The sequence below is a fragment of the Scatophagus argus genome, chromosome 1, assembly GCF_020382885.2.
Source record: "Scatophagus argus isolate fScaArg1 chromosome 1, fScaArg1.pri, whole genome shotgun sequence".
Lineage (NCBI taxonomy): Eukaryota > Metazoa > Chordata > Actinopteri > Scatophagidae > Scatophagus > Scatophagus argus.
The window spans coordinates 5,914,084-5,940,858 of NC_058493.1; the positions used below are offsets into that span (position 1 = coordinate 5,914,084).

General features: G+C 41.1%; 2 protein-coding genes across 3 annotated transcripts; one reads left to right on the forward strand and one right to left on the reverse strand.

The window, feature by feature from the left end:
* Positions 1-1,921: 1,921 nt before the first annotated feature.
* Positions 1,922-21,669, reverse strand: LOC124066856 (solute carrier organic anion transporter family member 3A1-like). 2 transcript variants are annotated; one of them, XM_046403795.1, is made up of 11 exons: positions 21,102-21,669; positions 18,430-18,511; positions 18,052-18,336; positions 7,601-7,699; positions 7,089-7,358; positions 6,740-6,904; positions 6,339-6,537; positions 5,353-5,488; positions 5,040-5,212; positions 3,852-3,916; positions 1,922-3,601 (listed from the first exon to the last, which is right to left on the reverse strand). In XM_046403795.1, the coding sequence occupies exons 1-11, from the start codon at positions 21,258-21,260 to the stop codon at positions 3,225-3,227; spliced, it is 2,010 nt and encodes a 669-aa protein (XP_046259751.1). In that variant the 5' UTR covers positions 21,261-21,669; the 3' UTR covers positions 1,922-3,224. The 2 variants fall into 2 exon arrangements, with proteins under 2 accessions (XP_046259751.1, XP_046259665.1); XM_046403709.1 differs by having other exon boundaries at positions 18,052-18,511; positions 21,102-21,668.
* On the forward strand, positions 21,620-26,775 carry LOC124066961 (high choriolytic enzyme 1-like). The gene is made up of 2 exons (XM_046403928.1): positions 21,620-21,725; positions 25,801-26,775. The coding sequence occupies exon 2, from the start codon at positions 25,973-25,975 to the stop codon at positions 26,759-26,761; it is 789 nt and encodes a 262-aa protein (XP_046259884.1). The 5' UTR covers positions 21,620-21,725; positions 25,801-25,972; the 3' UTR covers positions 26,762-26,775.

Consider the following 26,775-nt stretch of genomic DNA (forward strand, 5'->3'; position numbering starts at 1 on the left):
AAAATCTGTATTTATTCTCTTGTAGCTTTATATCAAACCAAGCACACATTAGTTTAGTCTGGTCTGGTTTGGCATGGCTCTTTGATGAGAGTAGGTCCATTGCTGGTCTCCAAAAATCTCAAAAAATCCATCTGATATATTATCTATATTCTTTATGATGCTGAAGCATCATCAACGTATAGTTTAAATCTTAAATCTTATACTGTTCATTGCAAGTGCTAAACTAAATATATCGTATGAGTGGATCCAAAATCATTTTCACCATTTTCAAAAAAGTTACTCATATACATGAGTGGAAGCATAAAATGACTGAATCGTGGATCTTTATACCTGGCTTTAACCAACTTAAAAGGACATTTTATGAGACACACTCATTTGCTTTCCTGCTGATAGTTGCAAAAGAAGATTGACTCCTCTATCATGCCTTCATATTTACCAGGTCTGGTAAATATGTGGCTAGTGTCAGCTGCCTGTTAGCTGAATTTAGCACAATGATGGAAACCAGGAGGAAACAGCTGCCCTGGTTCCCTTAACAAAATCCGTCGCTGAGGTCTTCTAAATGCCATATGTCTTATTGTTTGTTTAAAATAGACAAGTTTACTTTTTACAGGGGGGTTGTGTGCAGGACTATTTACTGGCAGGGTGCCGTGACTTTGTGGGGTCTTGTCATCACTGTGTAGTTGCCAGGACACAACTCATCTTTACACTTTGGTTTGTGTATGGATTAAACAAATGAGACGTAACATGTTAATAAATGTGACAGTCTATAGATTTTTTTTAACATTAAGATAGCTGCTTCCACCTATTTCCTGTCATTATGCTGAGCTGATTGGCCGCTGGCTCCAGCTTCATATTTACACATGAGAGTGGTACTGATTTTCTACTCTAATCTTGGCAAGAAAGTAAATAAGTTTATTTGGCAAAAATGTTGAAGTATTCTTTTAAGCGCACCTCCAAATATTTTGGAAATGAAATCTATAGTGAGTGGCTGGACAAAGTTTCATATTTTTGATGCAAAACATTAAATACTTACAAAGTAAGCTAGGAAAAACAATATATTCTCTATATAAACTTGATATGTCAGAAATCAGAATCCCACAGAAAAAAAAAATCTGTGTTTAAACAATCACTGCAGTGTGAGTGATTATGAGTCAGCTGAGGTTTGCTAAAAACTGTCAACATCACAATGCAGTATGCATTATAAAGCTTTTCAGTGGTGTAACATAGACTTAGAGACCATTCAAGTTAAATGAGCATTTAACCATTACCATCATCACCAAACCACAGAGTCTGTGAGGCTCAGTGACATACTGAATATGTCTTTTTTATTACTGCATGCATTACTAGCATACGTTTAAATAAACTAATTCTGACTGAACCCTTTCAGTCATACTATACTATGTCTGCTGACAATTAACCCCACACAGTCATCTCCCTGCTTTGACTTGGTCTCCTCTTGAAATGCTTTCACACTCTCACTCTGTCCACTCACATGAGCTTTGCTGCTGTTACTGACTGTATTAGTGAAGGCCTCCTCCTCCACAGCCTCCACTGGCTTCAGCCCCACTGCACACATATAACCTATTATTTGCTTCTTATTAATCATGCTGCTGTGTGCTCCATCCATTGCTGTTGCACGGGGTGTCCCCAACAGTAGAGTTACACCACCAAGTCAAACTGTATTTCTATCTCAATTTTCTCTTAACATGAAGCAGATCAGTGATTAGAGATCAGTGTAAATCAGCTCATGTGTAGCTTGCCACCATTTGCAGGTTGGTCAAGTAATTCCTATCTTATATCCTCTATCCTCCATCTATTGTGGTCTGTTGGTAAGACCACCAGCTAAACGCATTGCAGGTTATTTTGTAGAAGTTAGGTTGCACCTAATTTGTGAAAAAGATTGAATTGCCAAAAACAACAACAACAACAAAAAAAAACATTTCTTTCAGCCTTAGAGTCTCATCCAGCATTCATAACAAAGCTCCACACTATGACACCGTAAAGGGATAATTATTACATACAAGCTCAACACTCCTTCACTTACAACAAATGTTCTTAAATGCCCTCTAGAACAGGAATGGGCCAATGACACTGAAAGCTACTGAGAAAGGGTTTGGTTCCAACATGGGATGTCAACCCTTTGTGACCTCTGCTCTTGCAAAAATGACTAGTAGAACAAAATAAGTAATAAAATCCATGTCTTATGAATGTTGTTCATTTTTAGAAGATACTGAAGAACAAACTCACCAATATGACTTATTTTCAAAACTTCTTCTATTAATTTTCCTCTCCTGTTACTGGCTTTGGGTTACTACAATTAAATTTTAAAGAAAACTGAAGCTGTTGTATAATAATTTGGAAATAATTAAACTCCATCCTGTCCTCTGACCTCTAGGAAAGAGGCCAGGAAAGAGTTGTAAACTCTACAGCATTTATTATTATTTTCATCGACTGAAATTATTATTAAATTATTCATGTTCCTGGGCCTGTATTCTTAATTGCAGGAACTCTGTAGTCAATGCATCTGTTTTCTCTGACTCATTCAGTTAAATTAAAATGTTTTAAATAAAACTGATTGAGGGAACACATAAGTTAACAAATCTGTAGAGCGGTAACATTTACAACTGCATGTTCTGGATGTCTAGAAAAGAGCTCCAACCATGAGCTTAAATATGAATCATCTAATGATGAACAGCCATGTTAACTCTCATTGTTTCTATAAGACATCTGGACCTGAGAAGTACTTCCTTCTAAAGGAAAATAAATTATACAACAACAAAGCTAATGGATAACCAAAATTTCAGACTTCTGCTTCTCAATGAGTTCCGCACTCATAATTAATCTAACCCTAAAAGAACTGCAAAACTGAACTATTAATGAAGCTGGACTAAAGAAGATCATTGCAGGGGTGTCCCGGTGGATTAGTGGTGTGGTGCATTACATGCATTGCCCCGACTTCATATATGGCTGCAGACATTCATTCCATATCACTCCTCGTTTCTTTTCGGATGTTTGCTGATTTCTGATTTTGATCAATTATTTTTTAAAAAAACAAAAAGATGTATGGTGTGGGATTTTTTTCATCATGTCTATTTTTTTGGGGTGATAAGAAGATAAGACCTTTACTGAAAACATTCTTCTGGCCTGACACAGTATCAGGCATATCAGATCAGTAGCACAATAACAGCCTCAGCTCTAGTCTGCAGGCTCAGTGCAGACCACCACTATAAAACAGACTCCATGTTGTCACACATCTCGTGGTCCTCCAGGTTGTATATGAACTTTGTCCTGTTGGCTGGGTTCTGAGTGATCTCCTTGCCCAAATTGTCCAGAGTCACATTGGAGGCAAAGAGTTCGGTGGGTGTGAGGTAACCCTCGCTGTTCTTGATGTATTTCCTGTAGTTCTTTCTCAAACACTGCCACGTGGTGGTGTACAGGAGGAAGGCTGACGACTTGAGCACGATGGCAATGCTGACGTACAGGTGCCTGTAGGCCACGTTGTCGTACAGCATGCAGGCTCCCTTCTCGCCACACACAGTGCTCCAGAAAAGACAGGTGGAGTCGATGCCCATGCCGAAGATCAGAGGAGGAGGAATAAAGCCTGGAGCAGCAGAAGATTGTGGACATACAGCAGGTTAAAAGGTCAACAACTGACCAGTTCAAGTTTGCGTTTCCTTTACGTCTCTGCAGACATACCAATGAAGTTCATTTCAGCCGAAACGAAAAATTGAATAGCAGTATGAGACTTATTACAGTGTGTAACCATACAAATCAAGAGCAACGCATTGTTTTTCTGTGGATATAAATCCGTGACAGTAAAGCATCTGAAGTAAATATGTTAAACTGCTTACCTATCAGCCTCAGGAGCAGGAACAGCACTCCAAGGGCATAAGATTTAAGCTCTGGACTTACAGTTCTGAAATAAAAACAGAAGTGGCATAAATGGTGGGAGAGTGGTTGAGTTTCATTGCCTGTATAATACATGGTTAGAATAACTCTGTTTTACTTAAGTGGGTCTGATTTTTCATTTCATTTCATTTCTGATTTTCCTTCCTTTCAGTTGTGATAACATTCTTCACACCAGAGTAGCTGCTATGATCTGGGAATGTGGGGACAATGCAACAACAAAACAACATACTTCCTAATGTTTTAGAAAATTCACGTATTTACTTTCTTGTTGAGACTTAGATATATCGATGCCATTCTCACATCATATCATTACAATAAATATGAAGTTGCAGCCAGTAAATAGTTAGCTTAGCTTAGCATTAAGATGGGAAAGGCCGGGGGTTGGGGTGGGGTAGTCTGGCTCCAAAGCTCAAAAATCCACAGTGTAACCACTTTCACTGTGCTTAGCACTTTCCAGTCAACTTCACAGTAATGACAAAACAAATACTCCTGTACACTTCACAATAAACTTGTAATTTTTGAGTTTTCCATTCAGAATTAACAAACAAAGTATAATGTGCTTGTTCTTCAGAGGTGTTGGCAGAGGGATTTTGTTATCTTGGAATGAGCCAGGCTTGCTCTTTCTCCCTGTTTCTGGTCTTACACTAAGAAAAGCTAACCAGCTAATCACCTACTCCAGTTTTATATTCACAAGGAATGGTATCAGTTTCCTAATCCAATTCTCAGGAGCAAAACAAACAAACATATTTCCCGAATTGGGAAACATTTTTTTAAAAAACAAGAATAATTCTGTGACTGTTTGTGCTCTCGCCCCCTTCTTTCTAGTTGTGTAACCATGTTCCCAAATTACAGCAACTTACTTAGTACAATGTAATAATGTGTAACTATAAATAAATATAATATCTGTAATATACATGCATGTATATGTAATCTACCTGTAATAATAACATCATCTAGTCAAATATGGCCACAAGTTTGAAAATAAGCTCAAGTTCGTTAGAAATGCAAGGTATTCTTCAGTATTTCTTGGAGAGGAATGCCATAATTCCATAATTTGGCATCTCCCCTAGGCTTAAATACCCACAGCTCCCTCTTGTGGACAGTCTATGTAAAGCAGCAGGTCTCCTCACCGGATGAGGATGATGACAGAGGGTGTCTGGGCCATGGCTCCGATCATGCTGCACACACAGATGACACACAGGAAGGTGAGGAAGGCCTGCTGACAGCCTGGACTGGGACACTTCCCTGGTAAAGCCACTGCATCTTCACTGGTGCTGGATATGCACATGCAGTTGGTCAGGTTCTGACACAAAGACAAGAAAGGAGATCAAAATGCTGTTATCCCAGCATGAATACAGAGATCTAAAGCAGGACTGCTGTGCTGTTTGGATGTATGAATGTTTCTTGCCCTCAGTTTGAGTCAGTGTTAACTTGTTTACTCACAGGTTTGGTGCAGCCAGCGAAGCAGGCTGAGAGGTAGGTAACTCCATTGGAACCACAGACAGGGCTCACTGACGAGGTGTAGCAGTTACAGTTACTGATGCATGATGATTCAGGTCGCTGCCAGGACAGCAATGTCCTATAAAGGAGGTCAAAGGTCATGTCAGGAGGTATAGTCTATGTACAGTGATCAAATGAAAACAACCATAGAATCTATCTATGATCACAGAGGGCACTCTGTGAGCTGAATATTCAACCACTGTACTCTAACGGCACAATGTAATCAGAAAAGTACAAGCCAATATTTCTGACAGCTGCCAATGCAGAGTTACACTCAAGTTACGACATGATTAAAAGTTTCAAAGTGGCCCTGAGTTGGGGTGGTGGCCTCAACATGTTAACTCCACAGCATGTGATTGGATATATGCATGGTGTAATCGTATTTCTGTTTCCTCTGACAGTCACGGAATGAAGACATCATGGTTTTGGTTAAAAGAGCACAGCTTCACACACATACTGAAATATTAACAGTTGTTTTCCCAGAAACTATGATCTTTTCTTATTTCTTACAACCCTAGCAATGATGGAACCTGACCTAACCAGTCCCAAAAACATGCACATCAGGTTAACTGGCTATTCTACATTTCCCCTAGGTGTGAGTGTGTGTCTGCCCTATGATTGACTGGTGACCAGTCCATGGTGAACCCCATTTCTCATCAGCTGGGATAGGCTGCAGCCCCCCCACCCACGACCCTGCACAGATAAGCGGTATAGAAAATGGATGGATGGTTCCTGCATTGTCATACACAGGCATACTTTTTTCCATTTAGCGTATTTGGCAAATCACGGAAGACTAGAATATGATGTTTCTTGAAAAGCAGCGTACAAGTAATTCAATTAAAAAAACTGCAACGGAAGAACCCATATAAGAATTTGCTAGACATTTTTGAAAAGACTTCTTATTCACATCAGGAGGTTTCCTTGCTTACTCATTGCTGTAGGCGACCGTGACCCCGGCTACAGGGCCAGTGTCACAGCCCAAGAACAGAAAAGACACGTAGCACGCAGTGGACACGAGGTTGACCAGCATGGCCATACGGACAGCGCCCAGAGCTGACAGATTCAGCTTCTTCACCAGCAGCCCCCCGAGGAAGATACCCAGACAGGCACAGGGGATGGCCGTCATACCTGGGGAGGAAAAGACAACCTTGTCCAATGTTTCCCAACATTTTTCACTGCCATTTTCCTCAGCAGAGATTTCTGCAATTGTAATTTTATTTCATTTTTGCAACTTTAACCTGCTTATCCTGTTCTGATGGTCTAATGGTACAGCACTGTGGTTATAAAACACTGCAGCATCTCAAAAGATTAGTCTTCATGATCCACCTACCTAATAGCTGATTAGCTGAGGAGGTTGTAAGGTTGAACTGCTGCTCCAAGTATTTCCCCAGAAACGCAGCAAAGCCAGCAACCACAGCAATCTCCATACAGGCTGCCAGCGTAATGCAGCTGAAGACCGGATTAGAGAGAAGGTGCCTAGTAACCCGGGGGATTACTGGGCCAATGGAGATGAAAACGTTGAAAAAGAAAAGGATAAGAGACACAGAAAAGAAGAGAGAAAATTGATAATTTGTGAGAATTTTTTCAAACAAACCATCAAGACTAATGCTGTATTCTGAAATTTCCCACATCTCTTCAGCCCTTTATTTCTCAGGATCTCCTTCTGTGCTCCTCCTTACCTCTGAGATGCTCACAAACTGAGAGTCCACTGTTTATATCAAAGCCATGAATGGCCACGTTGGGTTTAGAGCCCTGGTACTCCAGGGTCAGGGAAGAAGGCAGCATGGCCTGCTCACTCTCCCCTCCAACATCCATGTCCTGCTCGTCCAGCGCCTGGGGGAAGCCGAACATGAAGAGGGCCGACAGGAAGAGTAAGGCACCACAGAGAAGAAAGCCGCCCCACCAAGCCCCGATCCAGCGAGGGTCATCTGGAGTGATGTCCAGCTTACCTGGGCAAGAGGTAGGGAAGGTTAGGGTAGATGTTGAATGATGTTGTAGGTCTTAATTTCACAGATCAATGTGAGGAAACTGAATGAAAGTAAATCCTACCTGTTAAATTAATGTTTCTAGTGTGGTATATTACTGTGACTTTCTTCCTTTTCCCATTAGAGTCAAAACAAATACAATTACTGTAATGAAAATGATCAAAAATAAAGGCTGTATCTCAAGAAATGCAAAGAAAAAAACTCACTGGTGTCGATGAAGACAGCATCAACGTAGACTTTGGTACAGACAGAACCTAAGATGAAGCCGCAGGCAGGGCCAAACACTAATGTCGAAAATAAAATACCTGCAAGACAGAATGAGAGAGGGACAATAGGAGAGAAATAAATTAGTTATTTTAAGTGGAAGCAGCAACAGCAAAATTGAACAATATTTCAATGTGAATGTCATAAAAAAAAATTTATTTTTGCAGTAAGTTTACTCTAGCGCACCGTAATTGTACTCTGTAAAGAAAACTACTATACTATGTACTTCATACTAATATAATAATACTCTACAAATTCCCTTATCTATCAGCAGAGGGCAGCATTGTATCAAGATTGTAAAGTGTCTAGTACTAAGACCATGTCATTAAATAAGTGGTAAAATGGCACTTTCTACCACAGAGAAGGCTGCTGTTGCTAAATCCACTGCACGAGTGAGAAATGTAAAACGTGTACAATGGCCTTACAATTTCATCAAACGTCTTCCACTGACCGATTTATTCACTGTCACTATAATATGCAGCTCATAGGTTGCACAGCGCAATTGATCGAAGACTAGATCACCCTGCCGGATCATAAATAATCAAGCAGGAAATTGGTTCTTGGTTTAGGAGCTGTGGGGAAGCACTGATGCAGTAGCTCTCGTTTATTTTCTCTTGAAAGCGATGCTGACTTGTTTTGGCCGAGAGGCTGAGAGGTTTCAAGCAACAGCAGACTGTGCAGGACTGTATGTATGGAAGTGAAACTCAGTTGTCCATACTGGCTGTAAGTAGTGCTATGGCTCCAATAGGCTGACTGTTAATAACTGAGTCCAGAACAGAGAGAGCGACAGTCAGTTTTTCTGTGAGGAAAGTACTGCTTATAGTGCTGCAGTTATCACGAGTGATAAATCTGAAAGAAGAACTGTGGCTTTATTTTATTTATCAGTGTATTTCTAAACATAAAGCTGTGCATAATTCCTTTAAAAGTATTTCTGGGCATTTTTATTCCCCTACAAGGGATACACAATAGATAGATGACAAGAAATGAGGGACATTGTGGGTCAAGATCGGCACCTTGAATATCCAGGTCAGCACAAAGACTCATCCATAATACTTCTAGCAGAGTTTAGGCTTGCCACACAAATATTTATGGTATGCAAGTCTAATTAGTAAAGTAAGAAGCTTTTATTCTATCAACTAACAGTTTTGTAAATACACTATATGGACAAAAGTATTGGGACACCTGGCCATTACACCAACAGGGAATTTGGTATCTTGGCATCAATCTTGGTATGCTGAAGCATTAAGATCTCCCTTCACTGGAAGTAAGGGGCCGAGCCCAACCTCTGAAAAGCAGCCCATTCCCAATACTTTCGTCTATCCCAATATCATCAATCAAGAAGTGAAGTATACAAATATACAAAACCAAATCCCACATTTTTCAGTTTTCACATGAATGTTTTCCATAAAACAGAACTTAGTATTATAGTTATTATAAGTATTACAAGAAGTGATACTCTGCATTATATGTATGTTGCATTTTACTGCTGTAGATGTAGAAAATTGTAATCAGTAAAGCAGCTAGTATCTGGAGCTGTCAGACAAATATAGTGAATTAAAAAGTACAATATTTAAGTCTGTAATGTAGTGAAGTGGAGTATAAGTCTTCATAAAGTGGACATAGTCAATCAAAGTTAAAGTATCTTAAATTTGTGCAGCATTTGAGTAAATGCACTTAGTTATAATCACACAACTAACTGTGTGAACACACTCCCTACTCCCACTCTCTTTCTCCGTCAGGCAGATGCCTTCATGTTCATTTCAGCAGCATCACTGAAGCCAGAGGGGCTGAAGCCACATGACAAAGTTGGTCTGGGGTAAAGGCAGACACAGTCGACCAGTGAACAACCTCACACCTCTAACACTGGCTTCCCCTCGGACCAAATCACGGATAAAGGTAGGATGACACAGCCAATCAATAATGTAGGCCTATGTGATACAGGGATGCTGGAAAATACACACACACACAACAGTGAACCAGTGGAAACTGCTGAGTCCCAGCCAGCCTTAATTATAATACACCAAAGCTTCATATTGTCTAAATGTCCCTGTGGGCACAACCAGCTTTACTGTGTCCCGTCTACACTGGAATAACATCAGAGCCTGGAGTGGCCTTCAGAATGAAACAGCTGAACACCATAGCAGCAATATACATGATGACAGAGAATTACCGGTAAGCTTTGTTATGGCGTGAGAAAACACAGAGAGCTCTTAATCCTAAAGCAACAGCTGCTGGACACCCGTCAGGAGAAACATTCAGGACTGATGCCAGTCTGCTGTTTGAACTCAACACTTGGTACATTTCCTCAGAGGCCGACCGATGGCTCATAGCAGTAAGTATGTTGTGAGGGGCTGGAGCTTCAACCATACAATTTTTTTTTTTTTTAATTATATGGGATTATATTTTTATGTGACTGTAGGGTGTTCAAACTTATCTAAACCTGTAACGTTAGAGAAACCTTTAACACTTCTCAAAAGAATCTGAAGAATCTGATTAAAAGAATTTAATCAAATTTAAGAAATGCAAATGAAGTTACTGCACTGTGGTTTTGCAAATGATGGAAAGAGCAACCGCTGCAATAATGGTCGAGTTATGATGTGCGCACATTGTTTAATTAAAAAAATCGATGCCTGTGAGGTTAATATTTAAAGGATTGGTTTAACATCTGATTGTTCATTACAGGCAGAATGTAAATCCTTCAGGACTTATTGACTTTGCACTGACTGCAGCGCTGCCTCAGTGTGCTTGTAGATGAAAGCTGCAGGTGCTTCCAGTTGAGCTACAGTGTAGTATGGCTGTGCATTGGCAAGAGTCTGCCAGTACAGAGGTTTTGATGCAATACAATGCAATACATTACATATTTTTAAAATCTAATTTTAGGAAAACTATCTAAATAATTAAACTTTTTTTTTATGCAATCACAACAGTGGGATCTGCATTTGAATTCAAGAATTCAAGTAAATCAAGAATTGCCTGTATCAGTAAAAAAAACTTAATTAACAGCAGTATTTTTGTGGTAAATAAATCAAGAAAATAAAAAATTGTAACAGTGAATGAATGAATCTTTGCAAGTGTTGCAATGTTTGCAATGTTTTTTTGAAAAGCAATCCTGCATCACAAAGGATAACAGCAACAGCAGCAGCACACATCAAAGGACTGCTGGCTTTGGAAAATGCACTGAGTAGAATAAAATACAGCGAAATGATCCTAACTGTGAAACTATCCTTGCAAAGTGATCATTCTGACAAAAAATATTTTAGCAATTATCTTATTTTGCTGAAAACATATAATGGAGTTTCTAATGCTGCAAGCCTCTCTTTTAAAACAAAAGACAAAGTTTCAAGTAGCGTGGGGATTATGGGAATTGTTTTCTTTATTGTTAAACAACCACCACTGCTGATGAAAATCTATCTGACGTGTCTCAGGCAGACATTTTTATGGATGAGGTAACATTTTAAAATTATATTCACCTTACGTTGAGTCATATTCGCCACATTCGCTGACTTCATTGCTCATTCTCTCCAGGTAACCCAATGAAACACACAGTTACCTTGAACAAAATTACAGATTTCTGTGCGTTTGAACATTGTTGAAAACATATATAACAAAGGCCTAGTCATTTTTAGACAACTTAATGCAAAACTGCTACAGATTACATATAAACATGACAGCAGGCATGTGTTTAATTATCAACTATCAACAACAATAGTCTACTCTAAGTAACTAAATAAATTTAAGCAGTTTATAAACCTGGATATTTATTGGTCAAGAATTGTTTTTTTAAGCTCAAATCATCATAGCCAATGTAACACAAGATAAATCTATAGCAAAAGGTTTGTGCAAATGCCATAAAAGGGTGGAGAAGGCTGTTGTTTGACATGGGGGAAATAGATCTGACACCCATCAGACACACATGCTGTGCTGTTCGAGCTGTACATGCTGTGCCCTGGAGATGCTGCGCACGCTAAAATATCATATCCAGAGAGAGAAGCTTAATGGATTTCCTTTGTTTTGATGCCAAAAAAAAAATAAATAAAAGGCTGCTGTCATATCTCTCTCATACCTGCTGTCTCTGAGCTTTGAGACAATGACAATGTCATGTGAACCTGTATGACTGAGAATGTACAACTCACATACGGACGCTCTGGGAGGCCTTGGAGCTTTGGCAGCTTGTTTGACCCAGTCATTTGGAAATGACAGGTAGAGACTCCACTTGAGTCAAGAGCTCGTGAGCATTCGATGGCCCCTTCTTTCTGTGACGTTGTTTAGCTAAGTGAGTTTAATACTGTATGTAATGTAAGACTAAAAGTGATATGAATACTAATATCAATATTGTTAGGTATTTTACAGTACCATGCAATCAAATGTAACATCAATACAAAACACAGTGCCAAAAAGAGTTCAAGTTTCATTGATCCTGGGGATCAATAATGTTGCAGCCTATCTTACGTAATTTATTCACTGACCTGAAAATAGTTACATTTAAATATACTGAGCAGAAATACTACAATCAGCCTACAAAATACAATCACGTGTATGTTTCAAGTTATAGAATGTACAGTAAACCTCGCCCAGGAAGCCAACCCCTTAGTTTTGTCCTCAACATCCTCAACAGCCCCCATTATGATGAATATGTTTAATTTAGGTTTAATTTTAGTGAGAACTCAGTGTACATTTAAAATCAGGAATGTAATAGAGGAAGGGTAACTCAGTTCACCCACTTTTACTGCAACAAGCACTACCAAACACATTTGTATAGGTTTCTTATAGAACAATAACATAAATCACTGGCAGTCACTTGGCAATTTGCGCCAACATTGTTACATTTGGTCGAATAAATAGCGAAATCATAAAAATCTGGTTTAACATGATGATAACACCAGTCCCCTCACCTGCATTCTCCATCCAGCTGTAATGAATGCAGCAGAGCGTAGTGTATGAGACAGCGCTGGCTGCTCCACCTGCTCACACAGCCGCCACATGAATCATTTCTCACTCAGGCTCACATTATGGCATGGTTCAGTTATTGGCACTTTGTATCTTGGCAAAGGTGCTCTTGAGAGATGCACATATAAAACAACCTGGGATGGTCTGAACAGACAGCGTGTGCTGAGTCATCATCCATACCTTCCTCTGCTGTCCTGCAGTGGAAGACTAATAACTCGGCTGGAGTAAAAACATTTTTGCTGCAGTGGACTCTCCACTTGCGGCCTCACATCGCTTCATTACACACATTACAGCGATGAATAGAGGCTAAGATATGAGGCAGGAAGAGAGAAGCTGGCCTAGCGGCTGCAGAGCAGGTCCCCTCAGGCTCTGACTGCTCTTTTACTTTCAGGTATTATTATGTAGAAGTCACTTTTCTTTACACTCCTTTACTTTAACATATTATATTGTTGGTGCAGACCGTTAAGCTTCCTGTTGTCCATCCTACTCTGAGCCACTTTTGTGCAATCACTTAATAATGGGATGGCGCAACTGGCATGTGCTGAACAGCAAGTCATATGTGGGTTTGTCAAAGATTTTAACAGCTTAACTCCAAATTACAGTCGAAGTTGATGGGAATGTCTTTACATGTCTTTACACTACAGGTGTTGCAGTTTTTATTAGCAACCAGAGCAGCTTTGTTCCAAGGATGATAGTGTTGGTTGGACAGTCCACCACATTTGTTCTCCCTGAAATATCTCAGCAACTACTGGGTGGTACACATATCTATAGTGTCCAGAGGATGAATGATTATGATATTGGTCATTTCCTGACTTTTTCTGTAGCATTGACAGTAACATTAGTTTTTTAGCCATTGCTTGACTGCTATGGGAGACAGATTTGGTTGTCCCAAGTGTTGTTTACTTGCTTTGGTTTTTGAACAAGCCTGCAAACTCAGCTTTAATTTGTGTTCATTAGCAAATGTTAGGATGCTAAACTGATATGTTGAACGCTGTAAACATGATAGCTGCTCTATGTCAGCAAAAGTGTCTTTGAGTTCATGGTAACATCTGTTCAGTACTTGAGGAAGAGGCTGCAGTACTGACACAAAACAGATACAGGACAGGGGCATGCTGGGGGATATGTACCATGGCAACAGGGAAATGTTTCTTGGTTTGCTCTTGAGTATTCCTAGTGTCCTCAATCTCTAATTCAGGCAATATTGATCCATGTTTTGGTGAAGATATGGCCACAGAAGAGCAGCCTCTCCCTCAATCACCTGGTTAGTTGGCGAGACTCCGGAGAGCCTCTGTTTAAATATTTTATCATATGGTTAGATGTCTGCTAAACAATTAACTGCTTCTCTGTCACACTGCATTATTCAGAGGTTTTCTTAGAATGTTAGTGTTTCTTCACATTTCTTCACAAGTTCATCAAACAATGTAACTGCCTAGAGACAGTGAAAAGGAAGCAGCAGAAATACTACTAAGCAGCACACAACACATACTACATAAAGACTGGGCTCCACAACAGACAACTCAGCAGTCACACTGTAGGAGGTAACCATGGCAATCAATATGCCTGGATTGTCAAAAAAATCAAGAACAGAGAGGGGGTGGTGGAGACAAAAGAATAATGGATTATCTGTAAGTGTCAACAGAAGAAGCTTGGGGGATGTTATGAAAGAAACCTTACGGACTGTCAGAGGTTGCTATGCACTCAGCTGGGACATAAAGCCGTGGTCATTCTACCAAATCAGAGTCAAAATTTCTGTCCAAAATGCAATGTATGTGATTGTACAAACTCATTGACAGTTGAATAGTGAGAAAAGAGCAGCACATGGTGGTACGTTTTTAAGGTTGCAGTTAAGAGATGTCCTTGGTTGACTGACTGGACTGTCAGATCCAGTCCATCACAGGGCTAACATAAACAGACAAACGCAATCGGTTTCATGCTTCCAGGCACCTCTGACTCTTAGAGTCCAACCGAAATCATAGTTAGTCATTCCTTTGTGATGTCAAAAATCATACTAGAGCACTTATTAAATTGTTAATATTTTGTCAGGGTCATTCTTGAATTTCCCTTAGGATCATTAAAGTATCTATCTATCTATCTATCGATCGATCGATCTTCAGTGTGATGATGGCTGGTCAATAAACATTTTAGAGACAATATAATCATGATCCCAAGACTATGAATCTTTTACATTAAAACATTTACACTGAAACATTTACTCTTACCATTATGTGCTTATGAGGGAAATGAGTAACCATAGTCGAATGAGTTGCCATTGAGTGTTTCATTTTCTTGCATTTTCACGCAAGCAGGTGTTTTATGGTAGTGCCATAAATTCTCATAGTACAAACCTCTGTTACACCATCACAAAGACTCTTTTCTGGTTGGCTAAGATCCACAGGCACAATCGACACACATCACTTACACTCAGTCACACACTTTACATTTTCATCTTCTCTGCAGATGGCCTGAAGCCACAAGCCTCTTCTTTTGCTATCCTTTGTTCTTTGTGGAGATCCAGAAATTTGCAAACTGAATTTTTTATTGTTTGCCATTTTGAACCTGATCCAGTGACATTACACACACATGTGCCATATAATCCATCCATCATAGTCATACTAATGTCAGCTCATATTGCATTTATCATTACGCACTGGTCATGTTTTCTGAAACTTACCACTGATTATATTGTTATATTGTTTCACTGGTTCATTCTTCTGAAACAATGAAAATCATTGGTGATTTTCATGTTCATTGGTCTTATCTTTTTATCTACTTGCTATATCCTTTCCATTATATAGTTAGATTCATATTTTTTCTACTTATCTATTCTTAGACCCTTCTGGAGCTAGGCGTCTGTGAATTTAACTATGCATTGTACTGTATATGATTGCGTATATGACAATAAAATGTGATTTAATTTGCAAAAGCATTGAAGAGATTTTAAATTCTCTCATTATAACAAAGCAAAGAATAACATATGCGCATCATATTCAATAAGTTCAGAAAATTCTGCTAAATTTTCGAAAATAGCACAAAAAAAGTCAGGCATCTGGTATGGGTTGGCCTCTAGCCAAGCAGGCGGGTGGGGGGTTGCTGTGCTAGCCTTGTTTGCCCTCCCCTCTCTCCTCTCTTTCCACCCTCTTCTCCATCCACCCTCATCTCCTGCACTCACAGTGCTGCTGGCAGAGACTGTACAGATCAATGCACAGAACAAACCGCAGGCCTTCTCACCCTGCAAGAGGCCTGCACTGAAACGCGAGCTGGGACAACGCAACTCGCTAAGGACCTAGCAGAGAATCCTGTGAGGGGGAGTAACTAGCCACATGGTAGCCAGCAATACTGTATTTCCCTTTTCTCTTAGTGTCTTTGCTGCACCCATTCAAACTGATGAATCAAGAACAGAAGCTATGAACATCACAACAGCTCTTGCAGAACGACAACTAACTACAATTGTGTTTACTGTCTTTAAGGTTTGATCGGATGGTGATGTTACTGGTACAAATTATCATACAACAACTGAATCTTTGTAAAATTTGCAAGAAAAGACAAATTAATATGAAGTGTGTGGGTCAGTAACATTTACAGATAATTACCAATACAATAAACAATGTTGAATATTTGCAAACATGTGAAGAAGACAGTAAAAGATTACTTTATTTTACCTGGACTGACCAGCATATTTTCCTGTTGTCAGTGATTAACTGTAGGCAAGTAAAACAGCTGCATTTTACTTGCATTTTTTGTACTTGCATTGTTAGATTACATTATTACATAATTATCGTCCTTTGTCTCATTTTCTTCATCTCCCCAGAAGGAGCTCTGCTACTCGGAGGTCGCTGAGCAGTGAGAAGAACAGGAACATACTGTAGCCTCAGTGTCTGTTTCTGGACTGTTGCCTTGGCAACTTTGGCAGACAAACTGTAATGTGTGTTATGTCGACCTCTTAGTTTCTGCTGTTAGTGTTACTGCAGTCCCCTGCTGCTGGCCACTGAATGTTTGGAATACGTTAGGAATAAGATTGGGAATAAAGTGCTTTGGTCAAGGACGCTTATGTGACAGAGAACAGGATCAGACCAGTAATTTCCCTTTGAACCTTGAAAATAAAGGAAATATTGGACCTGGATTATTAGTCAGTAATCTAAGCAGTTGTCTAACTCACACACATCCTCCTTGATTAAGCTGTCTCAAAACCTCAGTAATGTGTGGGACAATTTAGGTGCTGTAATAATATAAAGGACTGCAACATTTAAAATCGTATTTATTGTTGCATAATAATACACAAATGAATCACTAAACTCTTAGTATGATGGTTGTGTATGACTCCAAAGTAGCACAAGCACTGATGGACTAACATGTTTAATAACCAGGGCTTCCGTCCACTGACCAAAGTAATTATCGGGGTAGGACGAAAAGTAAATCAATACTGTAGAGTGCAGTGTCCCTCATCTCCTAACATCACATACAGTGATCGTAGAGGATCAAATTCTTTTTTTTTTTTTTTTTTAATTGAAAAATAAAATTGTTAATAAAAATGTTAAATCATAACTTGTAATGTTAGATGTACATGTGCACTGCAGTGACAGATATTCTTATTTTGTAGTCTGTACATCTGATTTACTAAACAAAATGATTGCAATAGGACACACCCCGACGTGTACACTGCCTCACACACAATAGGTCTTGTTGTGGGCTGGCTAGTGGAGATGAAAGGACATGCTGACCAGAAAGTATAGATGACTTTTATTAGGCTGTGCCAACACTACTGACCAAAATGGCAACTACTGTTCGTCATTCCAGTCACCCTGCCTTCTGTCAGCAGGGTTCAGCTAAGGAAATTTCAAAACATTTGAGTAATTTTAAAGAAATTTGTTAAACTGATTCAAGGATTCAAGGAGCTTTATTGTCATTTCACACACGTAGGACATGAGTGGAACGAAATTAGTTTCCCCGGTCCCAGTATAAGCCCAATTACCTAACAAAATAAATATAAATATAATCTCGCATATCTTGCATTTGTGTTTTGTTTAAAATGAACTGAGTATTTGGAATGAGCAAAGCATGTCTGTACAGCCTCAGAATAAAAACCTGATTGGTTTTGTTTTCTTTCTTTTAAATAGCTTTGGTACTTTCAATTCTATCAAATTCAGATATCATATTACTTCAAACACACAATGCAGGACACAAATGTCCATACTGCCCCTTGAGCAAAGCCCTTATCTCTAACAGTTCCAGTGGAGCTGCCCAGCACAACCTTATCTGTGAATGTGATCACGGTGTTCATGAAAAGAGAGCAAAGAAATTAATTTTTGCCCGCATCATTGTTCAAATGCACAGCATTCAAGAAGTTGTTTGGCCTTTTGGGGGATATGCTTACTCACTTCCTCAAATTGCCATGAAACTATAATACCAAAACAAGACAATAAGCTTACAGTAGCTCAGTGCTACTCACCTATATAGAGTGAGGAGTCCTTCCTGTGGACATGGTCATCGATGTAGGACACTCCTAGAGGCTGGACAGGTGTGGCTCCGATACCCAGCAGAACCTGGGCTCCAATCAGAAGGAGGTACATCATGTTGGTGTTGGCTCTGTTGCCACATCTTAACCCAGAGTCTCGGTTCTCTGTCCTGGAGTTGTTGGAGCAGACATCCCTTCCGTCTTCAGCGTGCCACGACTCACCGGCCTCGTACTCATACTGATGAGTCAAGAACTCCGGTAGTGCTGACAGCAGTGCTCCTAAGGCCATGACAATCCCACCACAGCCAATCAGGCGGGGTCTGTGGGCCTTAGCACCAAAGTAGCTGACAAACAATATCAAGGCCAGGTTACCGATTTCGAAGCTGCTGGCTATGACACCAACGTCGGCACTCTGGAGGTTGAAGCGCCTCTCCAGAGTGGTCAAAACACTTACCTGGTATAGAGAGAGAGAGAGACAGAGAGATAAAGTGTTTTTACAACTTGCAGCCACTTAGGACTCTCAGTGACACACTTGATTTCGGATTTAGCAAATATAGCACCCCTTTCAACACCATTAATTGCTGTCAGAAGTATAGAATTGATGTATTTTTCATTCCAAATAATAATGCAGGGCAACTGAGCTTCAGATGTTATTTCGGTAACAGCAGGTGTGAGACAACCATCAGCAACAGCAACCTCTTAATGACACAAAGTGTCTGAGCTGCTCTGCAGGATGCGCTGCCTCCAACATCTTCATCCGCAAAAACCTCCTCCTCCACCCATAACAAGCCTGAGGCTAACCTCATGCCAACCTGGGGAAAAGGAATATGTGCATGTGTGTCGCTTCAGGCAAGGAACCACCTTTGCACCTTTTCTAATTATCGAACAGACACAAACACATCGCACCAGCTGTGTTTTGGGTTTGTGTTAGTAATGAAATGGCACCTTGCTTCAAATGTCTGCTGAATCATCTACAGGACTGATGATAAAGGGTCGGCATGAAGTTTATTAATAATGCGTCCACAGCGAAGGGCAGAATGAGCCTCAAAACTTCGTAAAGCAACTCCAGATATAGAGGAGACTGTAGCTATGACCACGGACGTGAGATCAGGTGGCTCACAACCGAGACGGCCTGACAATTATTTAACATGTACCGAACATTCAGTCTGCTGCTCACTTAGAGTAGTTCCGAACATTACAATGTGGGAGGACACAGAATCTAAACAGCAGGCTTAGATTTACTTATGGGGCCCCTGGAAGATTTATGTGTATCCTCATACTGGAAGCTGATGGAGAACAGCCGCTTTTCACCCTTTACATTCCAGATTTAGACATTTTATCCCAATACGCTGCGCTTTTTACTCACAATGTAAACTGTCGTAGAGCTTTACAGAACAGAACTAAGAGAAAACCTGCCCATTTCAGTTTGATGAATATAGACCAAGCCATGGAAAGCTGTTATGCAGGTGCTGCTTGACTGACTGTGATCATCCTCTGCCATTATAGCTCTGTCCTCTTCTGAAGGTTCACTCTCATTTATTTGTAAAAGGTAATGTGCTACTGAAAAAAGAGGAGAAATATATCCCCATTGTGAACCAAGCAGGCGGCTGAATTAAAAGGAGACAGAGAATGAAAGATGACGACAACAGCGATATTTTACACAGGAGAGGAAATGCTTGTCTGCAGCAGGATTTGCCAAAGGTACACTTTCAGTCTGGGATGCTGTTTAAAAGGTGGAAGTTCCACTGCAGTCTTCAAGGTAAACGCTGATGCACTTTAAATTTGTGACTGCTGCAAAACACATTAAAACCAGCTCTGTCATGTTTCTGCCAAGCTGCAGTTTTCACCGCACGAGAGGCAAGTTCTTGCGTAATCTTCTAAAAAGGGCCTCCTTTTCAACATCTGTAATGGCAAATGTGCTCATACGGGCTCCAGGATGACTGGACCCTGGAGATCAGCTTATGTTGTTTATTTCCAAACAGTTTATCCCTTTTGTTGTTTTTCTGCTTCAAACCATCAAGTAAAAGCTGCACCAATATAAGGGCCAGAGTCAGGCTACTGACCTTCAATCTGTCCCATTTTAAAAAGCCTGTCAGGACTGCGTTGATATGACTGAATTAAGATGTTCTGTCTGTCTTTTCTGTGATGGTTCTTTCCCTCAAGAAAAATCAAAAGAAGCCCCAACCTGCATGTGCAATTATTTATAGCAGGCCTATCAAGACTGCAGACACCTGGGGAATTGACTTTAATTGAGTTACAAGTGGCATCATTTATATTCATACAGATTTACACTTGGTGGTTGGGCCAACTCTGGCTAATGTTGGTAGACATCACCACACAAACACATCAACAGCTGCTATGGTTGGCTTTGGCCACAACATAAACAGCTGCCAGTACTCCCATTGCACACCTAAACAGTGCATTGGTTTGGCTGTTAAGGAAGATGCTTTTCACCTCTGCATCACTGTGTTCTTTAAGCCAACTCATTTTTATCTGTTCATCTGACAAACACATGTTATCACCAATATAATCAAACCAATGCATAATATAATACAGCACCTCAAACTGTCAGTGGAAATGCCATGGAAGTGAAAAGACAATATAAGCTACTGCTGTGGAGCATTTCCAAGGCCTATGTGCTCCAGTGTCAAAGGCCTTACTGAGGCATACGGGTGCAGGATGTGGCAAAGCCGGACGGAGCTCCTGACCATCGTTTCGTAACCTCCTCTCCATCCATACACGCATATAAAATTCTCCAACAACAACGTGGAGTCTACGACCGCTGTGACGCGCTTTGTGTCATGCAGATGGTGCATAGGCCTGATGGATAATACGCAGCAAGTCATCAATCAGCCCCATGGTTGCTGGAGGATGTGATTACTCTAGAATCAGAATAATGTGATTATTAAGCAGCTGAAGCGCCGTGTCATTACTTACTGTGTGCCTGCGCCGGTTTGAAGGGCGCTGCGTTAACCCGATGTTACCTGATAACCTGAGATACGACGTTCCCTCACACTCACACTGTGTGTTGTGTAGAAACTCACCAGATAAGCGCCCACGGTGCCCTGTGCCAACATGAGCGCACATTCCGACACCAGGAAAATCTTAATGTTCGAAAAACACGAGGTCTTTTTCTGGCTGTCATCCTGCTCCGGATCATCGGTGCTGTTCCGCTCTGTGCAGATCTGGTTTTTAACCTGCATCCTTCGGCTCAGGCTCCGGTCGGGTTGGACGGCATGAAATTGAACGGGTCTGGTCCGGCGGAGAGCATCTGGTTATAATGACGAGCTGCACTGCAGACGAAGTGAGAATCTATTCGTCAATAGCCTCTCTAGGCTTGGATGTACAACGAGAAATACTGCTGTCCACTCAGCATTGCGCACAGTCCGTCTGCGACCTCTCTTCCAACCGTCCAGCCAGTGCGTATCGGCTACATCATATTTAAATACGTAGGCTACGCGTGTAGCTGTATGTATTACGGCTTCTAATACCCGACGTAGAACTACAGGACGTAGTTTGCCCACATCCGGGATGTTGCATCTCCACCCAGTACCGGTATCGACTGGATATGATTTCTCAGCCCGGTTCCGAGTCACAGCTCTGCGTCCTTCAGGCTGTGTTATGACGCTCCTCCTCCTCCCATCCGTGGACCAAACACGACGTGGAAGGTGCAATCTCTCTCTCTCTCTCTCTGTCTCTGTCTCTCTCGATGTGTGTGTGTGTGTTCCTCCTCATCACCATTTTTTTACCTGTGCAGACGTTCAGCTAAATCACTGCCATAAAAACTGCAGCATTTCATCAGAGCAGTCGATGAGACCTCCCCATAAGCACACAAAGGCAGTTCATCTTGACACAAAATGACAAAGCACATCTTTAATTGTTACATTATATTAACTTGCAGGTTGATAAACTGATATCATCACACACCACTGCTGTAGGCCTTATAGGACTGGGCAAGGAGCTTTCAGTTTTTTGTTCCACAGCATGTTGTGTTTTGGCACTTGTTCCCTCGCAGTTTACACCCCTGTTGCACAAGATCAGCCACACTGCTGAAAATTCTGCTGTTTTCTATATGCCTTCAATAAAACCTAAATCACCAGAAGATATCCTAGTTAGCTAAGGTCACCAGATCCTGCACTCAATGCTCCAGACCCAAAGGATCCAACATTTCAATGCCAGTGGCCAAATACCCCCAGAGCTCCTGAGTCCCTTCCCCTGACAGGTCAGAGCTGTTTTGGCAACACAAATGGGACGTACAAAATATCAAGCAGGTGGTTTGGTGTTGCAACTGATCGGTGTCTTCATGCTTGACTGAAATGCACTCAGCAAACTTCAGGGTGGTTAAAAATTCACCACTTGCCACATAAGAGCTCTGTTACACACATCAGCAGCCCACTGCATTGTACTGCTGTAGCTGTTCTACATGAGCACAAGGTGAAGCGCCGTGGTATCATTGTGGACTAATACTTAGGGACCATTACAGTCTACAAAATATTTATTTTATGATTCTCAGTGTGTACTTAAAGCTTTAATCTGCTGCATTTTGACACATCATGTGGTATGATTCACTTCCTTCGAGTGACTACATGATGAGAAGATGTGTGTATCTTTGTTAATGGCTATATTCACTCAATGCTTAATGGCTGTTCTGAGAAATGCTCTCATCTGGTGTTGCTGGTGTAATGTAAGCTATGTAGTTACCATTCAAGTGGATGTAATATAACTCTCCTTAAGCTATTTCTAGTTCGAACCTTCTGGGAATCTACATGTGATGGTTGAATTACAGCAGCAGCACATTCAAAAAGGCTCTGGTCTGTAATAATCCCACCAACAGCACTATGATTTTTAGTTTTATGTTAATATTATAGTTTATTTAATCATGTTTCACCTGATATAAAAGACAAACACTCACTTTCAGCCTGAGTAACATGTTTTAATCCAAAGAGAGTCTTGTCTGGTTTGTATCAGGGATCAGAATAATGAAGTTCATCCACACTGAAGTTTGTCATGTGGAAGAAATGAAAATGACAGCAGAGGACAGAGTGCCACAGAGACACCAGGAATAATCCCCCATCATAGCTGAAATAAAAGCACTGAGTGCCAAGGTCACTCACCATTCACAGCTTTTGGCTTAGAGTTCTTCTCAGACCATTCAGGTGCTCTGAAGACCACTTCAATAGCATTTGAAGCCACACAATCTATCAGGAAAACTGTGGACTCAGCAGGAGGAGCGTCCATTTATCATGGAGTCAGTCAGAGAACTCGAGGTGATTTAAGATCAACCACAGTGACTGCTGATGCAGTGCAAAGCCAGCTGAGGACATTATTTTAGTATGCCTCTTAATCACAAGGTCCACAAGGTCCAAGAAAAACAAGTTCATGCATTTATCCTGTAGCAAACAAATTACCAGAACACAGATGTAAATGAGTTTTCAGTTCAATTCAGTTTGTTTATATAATGCCAGATCACAACATTTTCAGAGTTTATATTTAATTTGTAGGTTCAAACATGCTGAAACTGCGCTACTGTTCTACTCTTGACCTCACTGGACATTTCAGTAATTAAAAGCACCATTACAATGACTTGAGAGAATCAATATTCAGTTAGGTAGATTTGAAATTTATGAATCTGTATGCTGCACCAGCTTCTAGTTTAAACAGCTAAATTCATTTTTATGAGAACAGCAGGCTGTCGAACAGCTCCCAGGAGATCTGTAGACAAAAGCTTTACAATACAGTGCCTTGCAAAAGTATTCACCCCCCCCTGGCATTTTTTGTGTTTTCTGGCCCTGGAATTAAAATGAATTGATGGAAGGTTTGCCTCATTTCATTTACAGAATATGCCTACAATTTTGAAAATGTGATTTTTTTTTTTTATTATTGTGAAGCAGCTAACAAATAGGACAAAATAACAGAAAACTTCAACGTGTATAACTACTCAACCAAGAATATCCCTGTATTTAGCACCATCCGTCTTTCCCTTGATTCTGACCAGTTTCCCGGTCCCTGCTGCTGAAAAACATCCACCACCATGTTTCACTGTGGGGACGGTGTTCTTGGGGTGATAACATGTTTGCACTAGACGTAGTGTTTTCATTTATGGTCAAAAAGTTCAATTTTAGTCTCATCTGACCAGAGCACCTTCCTCCACACATTTGGCAAACTTTTTTTTTTTATCTCTGAGTAATGGCTTTTTCTGGCAACTCTTCCTTAAAGCCCAGCTCTGTGGAGTATAAGGCTTATTGTGGTCCTAAGGTGTTACAAAAAAATGTTACAAAAATTTGTAACAAAATAGGTAAAAAGCCAAGGGGGTTGAATACTTTTGCAAGGACCTGTAGCTCTTATGAGTGAAAACAAAGCACTAGTTAAGGAATTTGGACTCAACCTCAGGTTATGGGCATTATAGGAGCTTAGTCTACCACCAGCTACTGAGGGGTTTGACCCCGGAGCGACCTTTCTGACGCGCTGAGTTGTCCCACTTTCCTTTCTTGCTCATGAATGGGTTCACGCGTCTCCACTGTGCCATACAATGTTTTATTTTCGATGCAGCAACAGAACGTGTCCAATCGTTTTCCCCATCCAATCAATACCGGTGCACTAGCGACGCCCTAGCGATACACTAGCGGTCCACTAGCGCTACACTAGCGGTCAAAAAACCGTTTGCCCTTCCGGGGTCACACAACACCTGATGGCCCCCGATTTCCCATTACATTTATACCCTGGATGGCCTAAATGACCACAGCGCCCCTTGTGGTACCGACAACAAATATACAATCACCATGCTTCCCCATAACATAGTGTTTGGCTCCTACAGGCATGTCAAAAAACAATTTAAGTGTCCATATAACTATTATTTTTGTTCAGAATCAGAATCAGTATCAGAATATAATGAAAAATGTCATTCCACGGATTCCTAACGCTCATTCAGTTGCTTGTGTTATTCACTTGCAGAAGTCATAGAAAAATGTTATTTTTGTTTGAAAAAATAAATCAAAAAACAATAAATCATTTTAAAAGTTACAGATTAATTTTAGAAAATGTTAGCATGGTAACACACTAAACTCACTTCACTATGATAAACATGGTGAACATGGTAAGCACTGTCGCCTCACAGCAAGAGAGTTCGAGGTTTGAGTCAGAGTCTGAGCTCTTCTGTCTGCATGTTCTTCCTGTGACTGCGTCTTTTCTTCCACAGTCCCAAAAACATGCACATTAGGTTAATTGGCCACTCTAAATTGCTCCTAGGTGTGAGTGTGTGTGATTGCCTGTTTTAATGTGTCGGCCCTGTGATTGACTGGCAACCAGTCCAGTGTGTACCCCACCTCTAGGTTACTATCAGCAGGAACAGATGACTCTGCATGGATAAAGCGGTACAGATAATGAATGGATGCATAGCATGTTAACATAAGGCTCTGCTGTGTAAGCACAGCTTCACAAAGCCATGATCACAGCTGTAGTAGACTCTTGCTTAATGGCTGTTTTAATATTTCACCATTTGATCGAATACAAACAAAAAATACATACATAATTAAAATATGTGGAAAATATACCAAAACTCCAAACTGTCTTAAAGAGTCATAGATATCCAAACTTTTGCTCAAATTAACATTGGTTTCACACAGATAATATAAATACTTACCGGTTGATGACAATAAGAGATGTTTAGTTAAAAATGCCCTATCTAATGACCATAGACAACAGCATGTTTATAAAGTAGGTTTGACTGTGGACTCCTCCCTTCAGAGGTTTGTTTAGGCCTAGCAGTGTGGACCCCAACCCATAATCCTCCTGCAGACACACCTGTACAGGAGAGTATAAAGACCCTGGACTGAACTGACTCAGACATCCAGCTTCAAGGAGTCTCTCCTCAGCAGCTCTCCACAGAAGCTCCACAGCCTCCAGACCGACCCTGAAGATGACTCCCTCTGCCAGCCTGCTGCTGCTGCTCCTGCTTGGCCTCTGTCAGGCACATCCTCTCCAGGAGGAAGGAGGTGCAGAAGAAGAAGTCCCAGACACCATGGACATCACCACCAGGATTCTGACCTCCAACAACGCCACCAACGAGATCCTGCTGGAAGGAGACCTGCTGGCTCCCAGAACCAGAAACGCCATGATGTGCTGGTCCCAGAGCTGCCTGTGGAGCAAAGCTTCCAACGGCTTGGTGATGATCCCCTACACCGTGAGCGCTGAGTTCACCAGCTGGGAGAGGCAGAAGATCGAGTACGCCATGCAGGCCTACCACAGCAGCACCTGCCTCCGCTTCGTCCCCCGTCAGAACCAGTACGACTACATCAGCGTGGAGAACAAAGCCGGATGTTTCTCCTCTCTGGGCAAAGAGGGAGGCAGACAGGTGCTCTCTCTCAACAGGCAGGGCTGCCTCTACCACGGCATCATCCAGCACGAGATCAACCACGCTCTGGGCTTCCAGCACGAGCAGACCAGGAGCGACCGCGACTACTACGTCAGGATCAACTGGGAGAACATCGACCCGCAGATGGCCTACAACTTCTACAAGCAGTCCACCAACAACCTGAACACTCCCTACGACTACTCCTCCATCATGCACTACGGAAGAACAGCTTTCTCCATCCAGTACGGGAGGGACTCCATCACCCCCATCCCCGACCCCAACGTCCAGATCGGCCAGAGGCAGGGCATGTCCTACTGGGACATCATGAGGATCAACCTGCTGTACGGCTGCTAACAATAATGCTGATG

Bases quoted from the DNA above. Each gene is read 5' to 3' on its own strand.
- LOC124066961 (XM_046403928.1), top strand. From the start codon at position 25,973: ATGACTCCCTCTGCCAGCCTGCTGCTGCTGCTCCTGCTTGGCCTCTGT.
- LOC124066856 (XM_046403709.1), bottom strand. From the start codon at position 21,260: ATGCAGGTTAAAAACCAGATCTGCACAGAGCGGAACAGCACCGATGAT. The intron at 6,538-6,739 runs GTAGGTGGATCA...TTTCCTCCCCAG, and splicing joins CTCAGCTAATCAGCTATTAG to GTATGACGGCCATCCCCTGT. The intron at 3,602-3,851 runs GTAAGCAGTTTA...CTGCTGCTCCAG, and splicing joins CCTGCTCCTGAGGCTGATAG to GCTTTATTCCTCCTCCTCTG.